The following is a 15,470-nucleotide window of genomic DNA, read 5'->3' as shown; positions in this document are numbered from 1 at the left end:
TTTGCTTTGCCCTAAGTTTATAAAATTATAGATCTAATGAACTACATGTATGAGTATAAAAGAGAACAGTGAAGTGAAAAAGAAAAGTCAATAAAGTTTGCCTAGTTTGTTGTGATCAGTCATGTGTGAATGATTATGAATTAATAGAAGTTATCAATTAGTCTTATTCTAATAAGTAGATCATTAAAATAAATTTCTCTGCACACAGTTAAGTCAGTTCATCTTTAAAGATCTGGGGCTCGTTGCAGAAAGAGTTGCAAAAAATCACACTTCATTTTTTACCAATCAACAGCGCACAATTCAGACTTCACTTGCGATTGATTTTTTGACTTGCATTTTAACGCAACTCTTTCTGCAACAGACCCCTGGTGTACATGTGTAAGTGTGTGTGATGTTTAAAGGACAAGTCCACCCCAACAAAAACTTGATTTGAATAAAAAGAGAAAAATTCAAGAAGCATAACACTGAAAATTTCATCAAAATCGGATGTGAAATAGGAAAGTTATGACAATTCAAAATTTTGCTTCATTTCACAAAAACAGTTATATGAACGAGCCAGCTACATCCAAATAATACCCCTTTCATAAAACCCATTAAAATGAATCAGGCGGCTAATATGTAGCAGCATAATTTGGTCGTAAAATTGGAGGAGGACAAGAGTTATCCGCATTACTCTGATGCTGCTATTATCCGCATAATAGCAGCATCGGGACAAGATTTTGAGTTTATGAACGCATTTCCAAATTATGCGGATAATTGCCATGGTGCAGTCACAAGGTCACCCTTTTCCAACACAACCGCATCGGAGGGGGCTTGTCCAGTTGTCATGGCGATTATCCCCCTTTTTCAGGACGGGCGCTCGTAAAAATAATGCGGCTTATTTTCGGAGTTTATGAACGCAATTTTTATTGAATTATCCGCATTACTCTTAGGCGGCTAATTGGAGGATAGGTTTATGAAAAGGGTATAAGAGAGTGGAGGATGTCATTCACTCACTAATTCTTTTGTTTTTTTGTTTGAAATATGAAATATTTTGATTTTCTCGTCATTGTCATGTGAAATGAAGTTTCATTCCTCCCTGAACACGTGGAATTCCATTATTTTAACATTTTGTGCTTCAGGCAAGGAGGTCCTAATCGTCAAAATCGTAAAAATTGAAATATTGTATAATTCAAAGTTTCAAACAATAAAAAACAAAAGAAATAGTGAGTGACATCATCAACTCTCTCATTTGGATGTAACTGGCTAGTTCATATAACTATTTTGTTAAAAATAAGCGAAACTTTGAAATGTCATAACTTTCTTATTTTACATCCGATTTTGATGAAATCTTCAGCATTGTGCTTGTCTGATTTTTCTCTATTGATTCAAATCAACATTTTTCTAAGGTGGACTTGACCTTTAATGAATATTTTAGGAGTGTAAATTGATTTCATCATGTTTGTAGTATGACCTTCGTTGCACTATTTTGCTGGTATTGTTCCTCAAAATTTTTGTTTGATGGTTGATGTGTTATTCAGTTCAATTCAATTCAATTATTTAATACTTTCAAAACAAAGACATAACAACATAGACAATATATTTTATTAATTATGACATTAATAGTAAGCAAAACAATATAAACAACAAAACGAGTGAAAAATTACTTCACTCAGATATATAGAAATTAAATTCAATTAATTTATTAGGTAAAAAATCACATGAGTACATGAAGATATGTACATTGTAAAATGTGAGGATCAAACACCCTAGAAAAGCCAGAGGCTTGAAAAGCAGGGGGATCCATGACAAATACATGTAGATTACAGTGATACAAAAACAGCAAATAAATTATAGTAGGAATAAAATACATAGGAAATAGCAATTGAAATAATAAATGAAACAAGTTACAATATTTACAATACATGACAAAACAAGACCCAAATGAAAGTATTTGGGTGGCAGAAAGGCTTAGCCATGTAAAAGCCAAGCTCAAAACATGATTATATAAACCAGATTATGTATTACCATTTAACAAAAGGTAAAATTTAAAAGGTATATTTTATGATATGATTTTTTTTAAATCCAACTTTGATAACTATTGTTGGCTGTAGAGCTTGACAGACTGAAATGAAATACCCATGGATTCTTCTTTTGTATAATTTCCTTTACAGGTCTTGAGTACGGTAGATCTACACGATCACAGGAATCCTTGGATTATCCTCTGTACAGCTCTGCATACACCTTGACCAGGTTACCATACTTTTATCAACCAAGTTGTATGACAATGTAAAGCCAGACTACATCTTCACAGACCTGTGAGCGTTTGGGGTTGCAACTTAAAACCATTGAAACTTTAACAGTACCGTACCTGTTCTGTTTTGAACATTGTCAGAAAATTTGCTGACAATGTGATCCTGGTTCTGCACTCATAGAAACAGTGTAGCCAGGTTTGGAGTATTAAACAAGATAAAGCACTAAAACATTTATTGTGAAGCATTCAGGCCGTCCACCATGGCATACAGACAACCCCCACCGCCGCTCCATGACGAGCAGATACAGGCTGCGATGAGCATGGCCGCCACCGTGAAGGGGCGTCTCCCGCCCCATGGCGTGTCCCCCAGGGAAGGTGGTCACATGACCGATCAGAGGGCCAAAGCAGTGTTGAAAGAAGCAGTGGATGCCGTCGTCAACAGTTTCGCAAAACACACCCAAGGATATGGACGAGGTAAGTTGTCTTCAATTTTAGAAAGATTTTTAAGCTAGTTTTGTGGGTAATTTGGCTGTTATGGCAGTGTCATACAGTGAACGACGGATATCTCATTGAATGACGGATACGTGTAGATATGTGTAGGGGCAAGTCTAAGAACTTGCACTTGATACATGTACACTGTATGTACATTGGACATTTCAGAGGCTCCAGTGACCTGAAAAAATGTATTTAAGGACTTCATGATGGTTGACATCTACATGTATCTAGGAGAAGGATAATCAAAGAATTTGTGACACATGACCCTGACCTTCACCTTTTAATGTAGAGAGAAAACGTGACTGGCATTACCTAAAAGTATGGGACGCATAAAAAAGAACATTTTTCAAGTTGAGAATTTTGAAAGTATTTCAGTTGACAACTTGTTCAGTGTGATCAAAGTCATGTGCAACACTCAGGTATACTATGTACACGTAAATCAAAGGCAAGTTTCATGTCGTAAGGCAAAACCCTTGTACCCTCAAAATAGGACATTTTGTCGCCTTGTAGAATGTACACAATTTTCCTGATGATTTTAATAATTCAAACAATTTCAAATACAGTAGAAGCTATTATTTGTGGATTTCTGTGAGTTTTTAGATTTGTCCCAATTCTCTTCACAACGGCATTATGAATCAGCCAACTATAAAAACTCATAGAAAATCAAAACAAAACTTGTTAGAGGTAGGTGGGACATACATGTGACCATGGCATAAATGACAATGAATGTGCATGTACGTGTAATGTAGATCATATTTGTGCATATTTGTGATGAGGCAGAAAAGTGGTATTCTGCCTACATTTTAAAAGAATGCTCCATTCAGCTATCTGCACAAGTTCAAATATGTACTTTATGAAAAGAAGCCAGAAGAAAAAAAAAAACTGATAGATCGCAATGAATACAATCCCTGAATATTTTGTAATGAGGCAGGAAAGTACTATTCTGCCTACATTAAAAAATGCTCCATTCAGCTATCTGCACAAGTTCAAATAAGTACTTTATGAAAAGAAGTCAGAAGAAGGAAAAAAATGATAGATTGCAAATGAAGACAATCCCTGAATATTTTGTGATGAGGCAGAAAAGTGCTATTCTGCCTATGTTCAAACTGCATGCTCCAGGATGTAGCATATCAGTACTGTATTAATAGAGGCCAAAGGGAAAAATGCTGATAGATACAAAGAAGACAATGCACTGCATATTTTTGATGAGGCTCAGGAGTGATGTGTTGCGGGTGACAAGGTCACGCACTGTCTGAGTAAATAAATACAGGCTTGGGGATACAATGGCATCAGGACATTTGTAAACGTGCAGAGTTGCAGGAATATTATCTACAGATGTGATATTTATATAATATTGGATGGCCTTGAGGTTAATACAAGGAAATATTGGACGAGCTTTGCATAAATATTGGACGAGTCGAAGACGAGTCCAATATTTTGCAAAGCGAGTCCTATATTTCCTTGTATTGACCGAAAAATGGGACATCCAGTATTATGATTATTATTCATACAGAGAATTTTAGCAAATAATTTTTAACTTACCCTCCCGCCCTGAGACTCTGACTTTGCTGTATGATGGGGGACCTAAAGCTACGCACTTTGTTTTCAAACAATAAAAACTGTCCCAATTTTAATATTTCAACAAATTATATTTCACTAATTTGTGGCAAACATTCTAAAGATCATTAACCAAGTAGAAAATATCACAAAACTCACTAATACGAAAATCCCGTCGTGTTTTTCGAAAACCTCTTAATTTCGCCGCCCGATGTAGAAGGGGTCCTAAAGCTACGCACTCGATTTATCATGCAAAAAATAGTATTTCCTGTGCCTCAATTTCTAAAATATATTCAAATTATTATAGGATAAAATGAAATTAAAGCGAATATAACTCCAAACTTCCTAACAGTTGTTGGTTTTCTCTGCATTTAGAGATTTACTGCAGCCTCTGTAGAAAAAAATTAATAGGAATTGTTCATCACTCTGCAGTCACAGTTCCACACACAGTGCGCATTTGCCATTGAAAACTGCATGCGCGCGCGATGAGTGGTGCGTACACTTCGGGAATTCCCCTTCTAGTCGTCCAATATTTTCAATATTGTGTCACCTCGGAAAAAATATTAGGCGAGTTCAACAAACTTTTTAAGTGGGTCGAGTGCACCAACAAAATAACACTTGTATTTGGGCTCTAAAATTGTCTGTATGAATAATAATGTAATATGTAGGCATGTATATGACAGATTTCATACATGTATTTTAGGGACATCCAACAGTGTAGACCTACATGTATTGCAAGTACATACTGTACATGTAACATGTAGTCTCATTTTGTTTCTGGGTTACATTTCTTGTATTAGTGTTTTGTTTTATTTATAATGAGTCCAGTTTGGTTTGGCTTCTTTCAAGAGATTATTTGTGGGTTTTTTTTTTTAATTCTTGTTTTGTTTTATACCTCAGTCACATTTGCTCTACGGCGGCCGTACAGCGAGTCGAAAACAGCCATTTTAAACATTTTTTGTACCAGCTACATACATGTATGGGTAGTTTGAAATAAAATAAATAAAATGGCTGTTTCGACTCGCCGTATGGCCGCCATAGACTACATGTAAATGTGACCGAGGTATAACTTGGTATATTTAAAAAAAAAACATGATTTGAACCCTATGTTTATGATGACACCATCTTCTATTGAGTCTGTATACTGGTGATCCATGTTTCTTAGGCCGTGTTTATGCTTCCACTTTTCAGGCCAGAATCAGCGTTTCCAAACGTGGTTAGTCCAAAACACGGTTGCGTCCATGCTTACTTTCATTTAAACGCTGTTTCAAAACGCCGATCGTAAACTCACAAAAAGGTGCATTTGACCAGAATCAGGCTTTCTGGGGAAGTATAAACAGAACCACGATTGTAAACGTGTTTAAATGACGTCATTTGGTACATGTATGCTTCCGGTGAGAATGAAATCCGTGGCCAAATACAGTCGTATTGCTCCATGTTATCTCCATGTAAACAATCTTTTGAAAAAAGGCACGCCCAATTTGACCTCGCTTTACGATGCGAAGCCAGCTGGAGATCATGATTTGCTCTGAAAAGTTAAGCATAAACAGCACTCCCAGAACCACGTTTACGATCGGCGTTTTTAATCGACGTTTGAAATCGCTGATTCTGTCCTCGCAATGGAAGCATAAACACACCCTTAGTGAAGACAGACCTGTATAATACTGAAAGTGAAACCAAGAAAACCAAGGACCTGTCTTGTATCATTATCCTTGTGGCTGTCAAATGTTTTTAGGCCTATGGAAAGTATATTGGATTGAATTGATGAAAGAAGCTAGATGTACTTGTACTGTGGGAGTGGTGTAGACCTACATTGTGTACAGAGATGTAGACTGGCATTTTCCCTCCTTTGTTTTTTTTTTGGGGGGGGAGGGGAGGGGCTAAAAAACAGTATTGAATACACATATTTCAATCACTCCATACGTACTGCATTTTTATATCCATGGTATAAATGCTAGAAGGGCCTTTTTAAAAGAAATAAAAAATTCATTCAGCTTTTGAATAAAAATGTTCAGAATTTCTCAAAGAATCAACCGTTTAAAAAGGAATAGATACATGTAGTCAACAGCCCTTGCTTGACATGAAAGGTTTTTTTTTAGACAGGTGGCCTCAGCACAGGTCTTTTGATAAGTCTGGTATGTCCATGGCTACATGTACATGTAGTGCTATTCTCAGTAAACTTCAATCCGAACTCCCCTGGGGAAAGACTTATCCTTGAAGAACTTAAATAATCCTGTGTTGGTGCAACACAAAAACAAGATCATCTGAAGAGCAGTCTATTGTGAACTCCATGAATAGACTGGGCTACCGCAGATTTGAATAACAATAGCTCCACTGCTGCAATGTCTTGCCTTCAATACAGTACCATACACTAGTACCATGCAATTACTGTCAAGAGAAGCTTCTGTGCTAATAACATAATTTTTGTGGGGATGTGGGGGGTTTTACATGTATACTGTACATGTAATACATGAGATTTGTATTGTGCACTTTCCATCTTGATTAGATGCTCAAGGCGCTTCAGAGCAAGACAGCAAAAACTATTTACACATAGGCCCTGATACATGTCTGAACGAAAAGTCAAATTTTCAGGTTGCCCTTGAAGTTGGTCACTGAAGTCTGGGTTTTCAAACTCTGGAAGAGAATTTCACAGGTTAGGCCCTGCATGAGCAAAGGCCTGTTCCCCCGGGGGGGCCACTTACATTGACGAGTGGATACCATGCGCGACCAAAAAAACACGTAAAAAGGATGTCTTTTTCACGATAGGGCACGTTATGTACGTAACGTGATAAGGGTGTCAAAAACACAAAAATAGTGAAAAAAGGGTATCTATTTCGCTAGGAAAATTACGTGTTTAGGGTCGAATATGTGGGGATGATAAAACAAAATTAAAATGTTTTATAAAGGATGTCCTTTTTGCCCCAAAACTTCGTGTTTAGAGTCCGATTTGCGCGAGGTGTAGTGGGGTCGTACTAAACCAAATAAGCCGCGACGAGACCGAAGGACCCGTACCAATAAACAGGGTTGGCGGATTTAAATCACGTTGATTTAAATCGTGATTTAAATCGCGATTTAAATCACCATGATTTTTTAAAAAAAATCATTGATTTAAATCACTTCCATTGAAAAATGTACAAATCATGGACAAAGTATTTGTTCAATGCAGTTTTAATTCTTCAAGTCAACTGAAAAACTTTGAATTAACTTTATATCAATAAAAGATCAACAAAGTCTTCATATCTACTTAAAACAAATTAAAATCAAATTAATAAAATCAGGTAATTAAAAACTACAGATGAATGTTGTCAATAGGTACTCATTTTTTGTAAATTATGTCGAGTTTTTCTTCTGAAATTTTACATTCTTTGTCAGTTATTATTAGTCAATTTCTTTCTTAACGTAAAGTTTTCACATAATCCAAAGACTTTTCAGAGAGCAGTTTGTAAAAAAAAATATATAATATATAAAAGTCAATGAGAAAAGGTTTGTTGGCAGTTTTCCAGTTTTGATCCTTTGCCTACACATAACTACTTCTGTCATGTAAAATAAAAAAATGATACCTGCATGTAATCAACATATTTAACATGCCTCTTATTTCGTATTGTTACATTTATCATACATTTGATGTTTTAAATAACATAATTATAAAAATCACATTAACATAATGTAGTACAGTCATAATTTGACTGTTGAGAAAAGCTTTCTCTTATAAACCTTTTAAGTCACTGCAGCCCATTTTATGTTCAGTGCTACAAATAATGGAAGTTTTGTATCTGCATGTAATAATGGAAAGAGCTCTATAACAACAATTTGCAAAACTCAGAATAAACATTTAACACTGCATTTTAATGTTAAGATGCAGGTACTTCAGTTACAATCATTGGCAGTTGTAAGCTGTGTCTCATTTAAAATAAAATACTTCTTTTTGTAATACATATGTTGTAATTTAAGCAGTTTTGCAGTTTTTATCCTTTAAGTTAAAAGTAAGTAGATTTTTTTTTCATACTTCATGGATCAAACAGATTTTTTTTGTAGAGAATATGGGAATAAAAATTGTAGATTAATGTAAAAAAAATCACAGTAACAGAATGTAGTATAGTCACCCTTTGACTAAGCTATCTCCTATATTGTTCTCCAAAACTGAGAGTTTTGCATCTATATCTGTAGCAAGAGAAGAGCTTTTTATCAAAAAGATCCTAAACATATACAGTTGTAGTCTCTCTTTGACTATGGGCAAGTCCAAGAATTCGCGCGCGTTACGTATGGGACATTTCAGAGGCTTTAATGACCTGAAAAATAGTGTTAAATGACTTTGATTAGATTGAATACCCTCATGATGGTAGACATCTAGGAGAAGAATAATCATGCAAAAAATTGTGACATATGACCTTGATCTTGACCTTTTAGAGCGAAAAGATGCGCCGTTACGTATGGGATGCAGAGAAAAGACAATTTTTAAAACATTAGTTTCAAGTTGAGAATTCTCTGAAAGTATTTCACTTGACAACTTGAAACTTAGTGTGATAGAAGTCTCAATACTATAGTATATTTATGGCAAGTTTCATGTCATAAGCCAAATCCCTCTAATTACAGACTCTAATTAAACAAATTAATGACATGTTACGTATGGGACAGTTACGTATGGGACATTTTGTCCCCATAGAGAATGTACACAATTTTCCCCATAATTCAAAAAATTGAAATAATTTTAAATATGGAAATAACAAAAGAGTTTCTTTCTTTTTAAATGTTCTACTGAGACATATTTGATATCACTGAAGGGGAAATTAGCCATTTTAACCTTTTTATTCCTTGTTTTTCATGGTTTTATGAATTTCTTATGTATTTCTATTGTTTTTATTTTTTCATATTTTTCCATTTTCACATTTTTGGGGGCTTCATTTGTATTCATTAATCAGTATTCATAACAAATCAGTGTTTAAAAACTAAAGAAAAGGTAAATAATCAGTTTTTAGAGCACTCTTCAAATTTGTTTTTCTCCATTCACTTTGTACACAAATCTCCCCATTGACATTGTGTGTAAATGTCCCATACGTAACATGTTGTCCCATACGTAACAATTTTTTAATCAACTTTTAATTAAAAAGTAAACTCCATTTTTGAAACTTTTTGTGGTATAACATTTTCATACTTAATAAATTAGAACTTCCCAGAGATGCAACAATACAAGTATTGTATTATGAGAAATAACTTAAAAAAACATCCTCAAAATGTTACGTATGGGACATTCCATCCTTGGACAAGACCTAATTTGCATAATTAATTAGATGACACCACTTTTTTCTGCCAAAAGTAATAAGATGTAAGGGGGTCCATGTCCCACCTATGACTGAATCTCAGAAGTTTTGTTTTCATTTTCTATGAATTTTTATAATTGTCCCATACGTAACGCCCATTTTACTGATTATGCAAATTAGGTGCCCCAAATTAGCATAAATATGCATATTATCAAATTTTTCTTTATGAAATTTTAAAATTCCACATTTGGGCTTTCTTACCCCACCAAAGATAACTTCTTAAATTAAAGATTAAATTTTGCCTTCCAGGGTGACCTTTTCTTGGACTTGCCCCTATTGTAAAGCTGTAACTAATTGAAAAAATCATTGATTTGAATTATTTCTCTTACAATATACATGAATACTAGTAATTGGCAAAGGGTTTGTTGGTTTTTTTTTGATAAGGGATTTTTTCTCTTGGATTTTTTAAATATTTGAATGAAAAATCCCAGAGGGGAGTTTTCTCTACTCACTGGGAATTCCCAATGGAATATTCCTTCATAGGCCTATGTATGATAGAATTAAGTTCAGATACATGATTCCTCAAATTTATTTTAATTGTCCATTTTTACTGGATTTTAATTACAAAATATGTGGTTAAGAACAATATTAGGAGTGAAATGTATAACATCAATATTGATGTCATTGTAAGAGTAAGGGGGGGGGGATAATTACCCTTTTTTCGAAGGAACTTTAAAAAAATAAAAAAAATTAAAAAAATCTGATTTAAATAAAAAAAATCTGATTTAAATCAAATAAATCCAATTTTTTTATTTTTTTAAAAAAATCAAAAAAATCGCCAACCCTGCCAATAAAACATTCCTGTACTTGTTAAGGGTTTCATTTCAGGGAATATTTGCCAAGAGTATCGTTTTTTTTTCCAATACTTGTTAAGGGTAGGGTTTCACACGCCAATACTTGTTAAGGGGTGCATTTTCAGAAAATGGAAATTACGTGTTTAGGGTGCTTTTTGAGACCCCATGGTCGCGTATGGTATCCACTTGTGAATGGAAGTGCCCCCCCCCCCCGGGCCTGTTCCCCCACATGATTTCTTAGCAACTGGAATTTGAAGTTTGGAAGAAATACATGCTCAGTTTAATCATGTTGATGAGCACTCTTTAAAGAGAAATGCCAGAAGTTGCAGTAAACACTGATTTCATGAGAAAGTCTGTAAAACAAGGCTTTAATAATTGTCAGTATATCATCGAGGATCTAGATCTGGTACAGTTGACATTAACTGAACTTTGTGAAATCTTGAAATCTACGCTGAAAAATGCTTACACCGAAGATCCCCAACAGAGATAAGCGCACGTGGGACAACGTATAATTATTGCTTAGAGCGTCGGACCCGACGCTCTACCCGAATCCTGTGCTTATTTGCTGATTTCTCAGCAATTACACAATTTCTTCCAGAATTCTTTGGCACATGCGTTTTATTTATACAAACAGACACTTTGTGGTCATTTCATTGGATTCTGCACGAACTCATTTTGATATCGTTACCAAAAGAAGAGAAAAATACTGTCCATGTATATATAATTTTGCGGATATTGTTAGATTTGTGTTTTCATAAAGACGTACATGTACGTCCTACATTAAAAATCCCCAGTTATGTTTGGAGGGGGGGGACAGATATCTATGAAACCTACATGGTGTAGGCCTATGTCACATACAGATGTGTACATTGAAATATTGAATACTGCTACCGGTACTGAAATGATTATAATTTTCCTGTTGAACTTATTTCAGGTAATCAGAACTCTCAGTTGGTGTGAATTCCTGAAATTATTGCCTGGTCACTGTATTTTGTAACATACTATGTAGGTTTGCACTTTGCAGTCAGTTGCTAATGCCAAAGACCAATATGCACCTGGTTCAAAACACAAGTTTACTTTGACCTGAGTTATATGTAGTCCAAATAAATCAAAATTATTTGCAATTCTTCACACAGCTTTAAAGGTAAAAGAAAGTACATGTAGTTGCCACTATTATTGAGAAAGTCTGTAGAATTAGATGCTTGAACTTTGAAATAAACTTATTTTTGTGAAATCATGAAATCTTAGCTGGAAACCGATAATTCTGATGGTCGCTATTCACAAAAAGGCATGATGTGGGATAGTGTATTGATATTGCTTGGGAAAATACCTGACATTTTATGAAAAGTGTGCATTGATCAGCATTGGACATTTCTTAATATACGCGGTAAATAAGCATAATTTATACAAGAAATCTGCATAAAATGATAAACCATGGGTTCAAGTCAGTTATAAGTGATGCTACATGTACATGTGTATCTGTTCTAAGTCTAAGTCATTACTGCCATACATGTACATGTACATGATGTACCCCCCCCCCCCCCCCCCTCTGCATGTACATGTGCCAAATGAGAAATCAGTTATAAGTGATGCTACATGTACATGTGTATCTGTTCTAAGTCTAAGTCATTACTGCCATACATGTACATGTACATGATGTACCCCCCCCCCCCCCTCTGCATGTACATGTGCCAAATGAGAAATTAGTGTGATACATCTATGACCTTTTTAAGATTCAGATTGTTTCTTTTTTTTAAACATCTTTTACATGTAATATAAATGTACATGTATCCTAGGTACATGTACGTGTAACATGGAGGCTTGTTGCTGCCACAATAATAATTTTCCCATTCAAAATTTATGTCATCATGTTTCTTTTTTTTTAGTCTCTCCAGTAAATGTAGTCGAAGCCTTGCAAGAATTCTGGCAGATGAAGGCCACCAGAGGAACCGAGCTAAAGAACGGCCCGATCGTTGTATATGAGTCCGTCCCCTCGTCCAGTGCACCATACGTCTGTTTTGTGACCCTCCCAGGTGGGAGCTGTTTTGCTAGTTTTCAGGTGAGATTTGACTTTTTTTTATTCAATCCCTTTTTTGTATTGAAAGTGAAATTTTTATATTTCATTTAGAAGAAAAAGGTTAGTTTTAACCAATGCAATGCTTTAGAAGGGGGATTTCAACAACAAAAAATGCAGATATTTTATTTTGAACAGACACCTTATCAAAAATAAATTCTACACTGTAATTTGTAAAGTGCTCAAAGATTGATCTTAATAAATATAAATGCATAGCAGAGAAATGCTAGATACCAAATTTGAATTTTAGCAGCTGTAGGCCTACATGTAATAACATTGAATGACCACTTCACTTTTGTACTATTAGAATGTGATTCACATTACTGACTGCCCTTATTATAGGTCAAGTCAACCCCAACAAAAAGTTTATTTTAATAAAAAAAAGAAAAAATCCAACAAGCCTAACACTGTATATTTCATCAAAATTGGACATAAAAGAAGAAGGTCATGACAAAGTTTTGCTTAATTCCACAAAACAGATATATGCATATCCTGGTTAGAACTAAAATGAAGAGACTGATGATGTCATCCACTCCCTATTTCTTTTGTATTTTATTGCATGAAATATGAAATATTCTAATTTTCTCCTCATTGTCAAGTGAAACAATGATTGATTCCTCCCTGCACCTGTGCAATTAGCATTGTTATTAAGTACTATATGGTTCTGTCAAGTTGGTCCTAAATTGTTGAATCTGGAAAATCTGAAATATTGTTTAATTCATACAATAAAAAACAAAAGAAATAGTGAGTGTGGGACATCATCGTCTGTCGCATAATTTGCATATCACTGTTTGTGAAGAATATTAATAAAAAAAAGTGAATTTTAAAATATCATAAAAAAAACTCTTATATTCATCCGATTTTGATGAAATTTCCAGCATTATGCTAGTTTAATTTTTCTCTATTTATTCAAATCAACATTATTCTGGAGTGAACTTGACCTTTAGGGACACAACATTAGATACCCGGGGGGGGGGGGGGGGGGAGGCTGAAAGTTTGGGTTGATGCAATTTTTTTCCTTTCTTCTTTGAGTAATTTTTTTCCGTAGTCCATTGAGACAATTTTCCCCCCTTTCAGATGATCTGTCAGTGGACCAAGTTTTTTTTTTTTTTTACTCTGATGGTGAGTAAAGTATTTTGGGGAAAAACTTTCAGCCCCCCCTCCTGGATATCTAATGGTGCGTCCCTTATTAAAGCAAAGCTTTAGACTGGCTTTAACAAGGATCATGGAAGAAACCTAGTGCCTCACTGTATGATATCTTTCTCACTGTCCCTCTATACAGGACTGTCCCACCAAGGCTGAGGCTAGACGAAGTGCCGCTAAGATCGCCCTGATGAATTCTGTCTTCAATGAACACCCAACCAGGAAGATCACAGACAAGTTCATACAGCAGGCGGTGACTGATGCTAAGAAATCATTTGAGGTCAGGAAAAAAATTAACAATTTATTTTCCGGGGCTATTTTTGAGCTCACTAGCCCAAATATCCTAATTTGTGTTAAAGTTTACATTGGACCCTATATGAATTTCAGGGGCTCCATTTTAGTTTTCCAGGGCTCTTTAGGGCATTTCGAGGGCAAAATCGCCCCGAGCCCCCGTGTATTTTTTTCCCTGTTTGAGGTACATGTAAATTAAAAGCTCATACATGTAGCAGTTTTGGCGATTGGTATTAAAGCTGAGAAGAAATCAGGGACCTGTGTGAATACAGTTGGAGTAGATGAAAATCAAATTCAAATTTCAATTGAATAATCCGAAATACCCCTATAAGAGCAGACGAACTTGCAGCATTTGATAATAGCTCCACCCTAAGTCCTCAACTACATATGGCCAGGTTTATTACCCATAATGCAACAGTCTGTGCAGTGTAGTCTTGTGATATAGGCCCATTTGAATAACACAGTGTTGGTCAATTTGCTCCCCCTTGAAAGCCTTTTTTGACTGGCTGTCACAGTTACAATTTCTGCATGAAAAATAATAATAATGTCATATTTTACCAAGGGTAGCCACGATGTGAAAACTGTTCCACCAACAAATACATTCCATGCAACTTTTATTTTGTGGATTATACATGTATGTAATAAAACCACTTTTTAGTATGAATGCATTTTACGATTGTGTACAGGTATGTATCTATTTCGATTCAGTGCAACTTCTATTCCGAGCCAAAATTTGTAAGTGTGCATAAAAATGTTGATGTCAACACAGGAGGAGGAAGACACAAGTCTGACCATTACTTTCTTTCTCTATCAATATTACCAAATTGCAGGGGCCTATTGAGGATGAGCAAGATCCCAGTACCAGTCTCGGTGCCTTCCGCTTCATGCTGGAAGCCAACCGCGGGAAGTCCATGCTGGAGTTCCAAGAACTGATGACCGTGTTCCAACTTCTCCACTGGAACGGAAGCCTGAAAGCGATGCGGGAGCGCGACTGCTCCCGACAGGAGGTCCTCGCCCACTACTCCCACCGGGCGCTGGACGACGATATGCGGTCGCAGATGGCGCTGGACTGGATCTCGCGGGAGCAGGAGATGGCGAACATCATCGCCCGGGAGCTGGCGGTCGCGGACGAGGAGATCGAGCGGGCAAGGCATGCCGGGAGAGAGCTGAGGTTCCCGAAAGAGAAAAAAGACATTCTGATGCTGGCCTGTAGCCAAATTGGACCGCTGTAATATTCCTGTTCATGATAGCTCTAATGAGTGATTGTATTGCCTGCCTTCCAATGAATACTGCTATGGATTCTTGATTTAATTAATTATTTAATGACTTCTATTTACTGACTGACATCAAACACATTGATAAAGTTATACATATACATGTAGGTACTTACATACCTTGGTCCCATATATGCTCTACGGTGGCCCTACGGCAAGTATAAAACAGCCGTTCTAACGTTTTTTGTATCAGCTATGTATAGGTGATTAGAATAAAAATGAACAAAAATGGCTGTTTTTGACTCACCGTACGGCCGCCGTAGAACAAATGTGACCGAGGTATTAGTTTTC

General features: G+C 35.8%; 1 protein-coding gene across 1 annotated transcript; it reads left to right on the top strand.

The window, feature by feature from the left end:
- Positions 1–2,137: 2,137 nt before the first annotated feature.
- LOC121417074 (protein limb expression 1 homolog) lies at positions 2,138–15,178 on the top strand. The gene is made up of 4 exons (XM_041610641.1): positions 2,138–2,707; positions 12,293–12,456; positions 13,754–13,894; positions 14,736–15,178. Exons 1-4 carry the CDS (start codon positions 2,494–2,496, stop codon positions 15,135–15,137), a joined length of 921 nt encoding a protein of 306 aa, XP_041466575.1. The 5' UTR covers positions 2,138–2,493; the 3' UTR covers positions 15,138–15,178.
- Positions 15,179–15,470: the final 292 nt, after the last annotated feature.

Source organism: Lytechinus variegatus, chromosome 6, assembly GCF_018143015.1.
Source record: "Lytechinus variegatus isolate NC3 chromosome 6, Lvar_3.0, whole genome shotgun sequence".
NCBI lineage: Eukaryota > Metazoa > Echinodermata > Echinoidea > Temnopleuroida > Toxopneustidae > Lytechinus > Lytechinus variegatus.
The sequence above is the reverse complement of the archived record's forward strand: the minus strand, read 5'-3'. Positions and strand labels throughout refer to the sequence as shown.

Excerpts from the sequence above, each read along its gene's own strand:
- LOC121417074 (XM_041610641.1), top strand. The coding sequence starts at position 2,494 with ATGGCATACAGACAACCCCCACCGCCGCTCCATGACGAGCAGATACAG. Across the intron at positions 2,708-12,292 it reads CACCCAAGGATATGGACGAG|TAAATGTAGTCGAAGCCTTG; the intron begins GTAAGTTGTCTT and ends TAGTCTCTCCAG. Across the intron at positions 12,457-13,753 it reads GCTGTTTTGCTAGTTTTCAG|GACTGTCCCACCAAGGCTGA; the intron begins GTGAGATTTGAC and ends CCCTCTATACAG.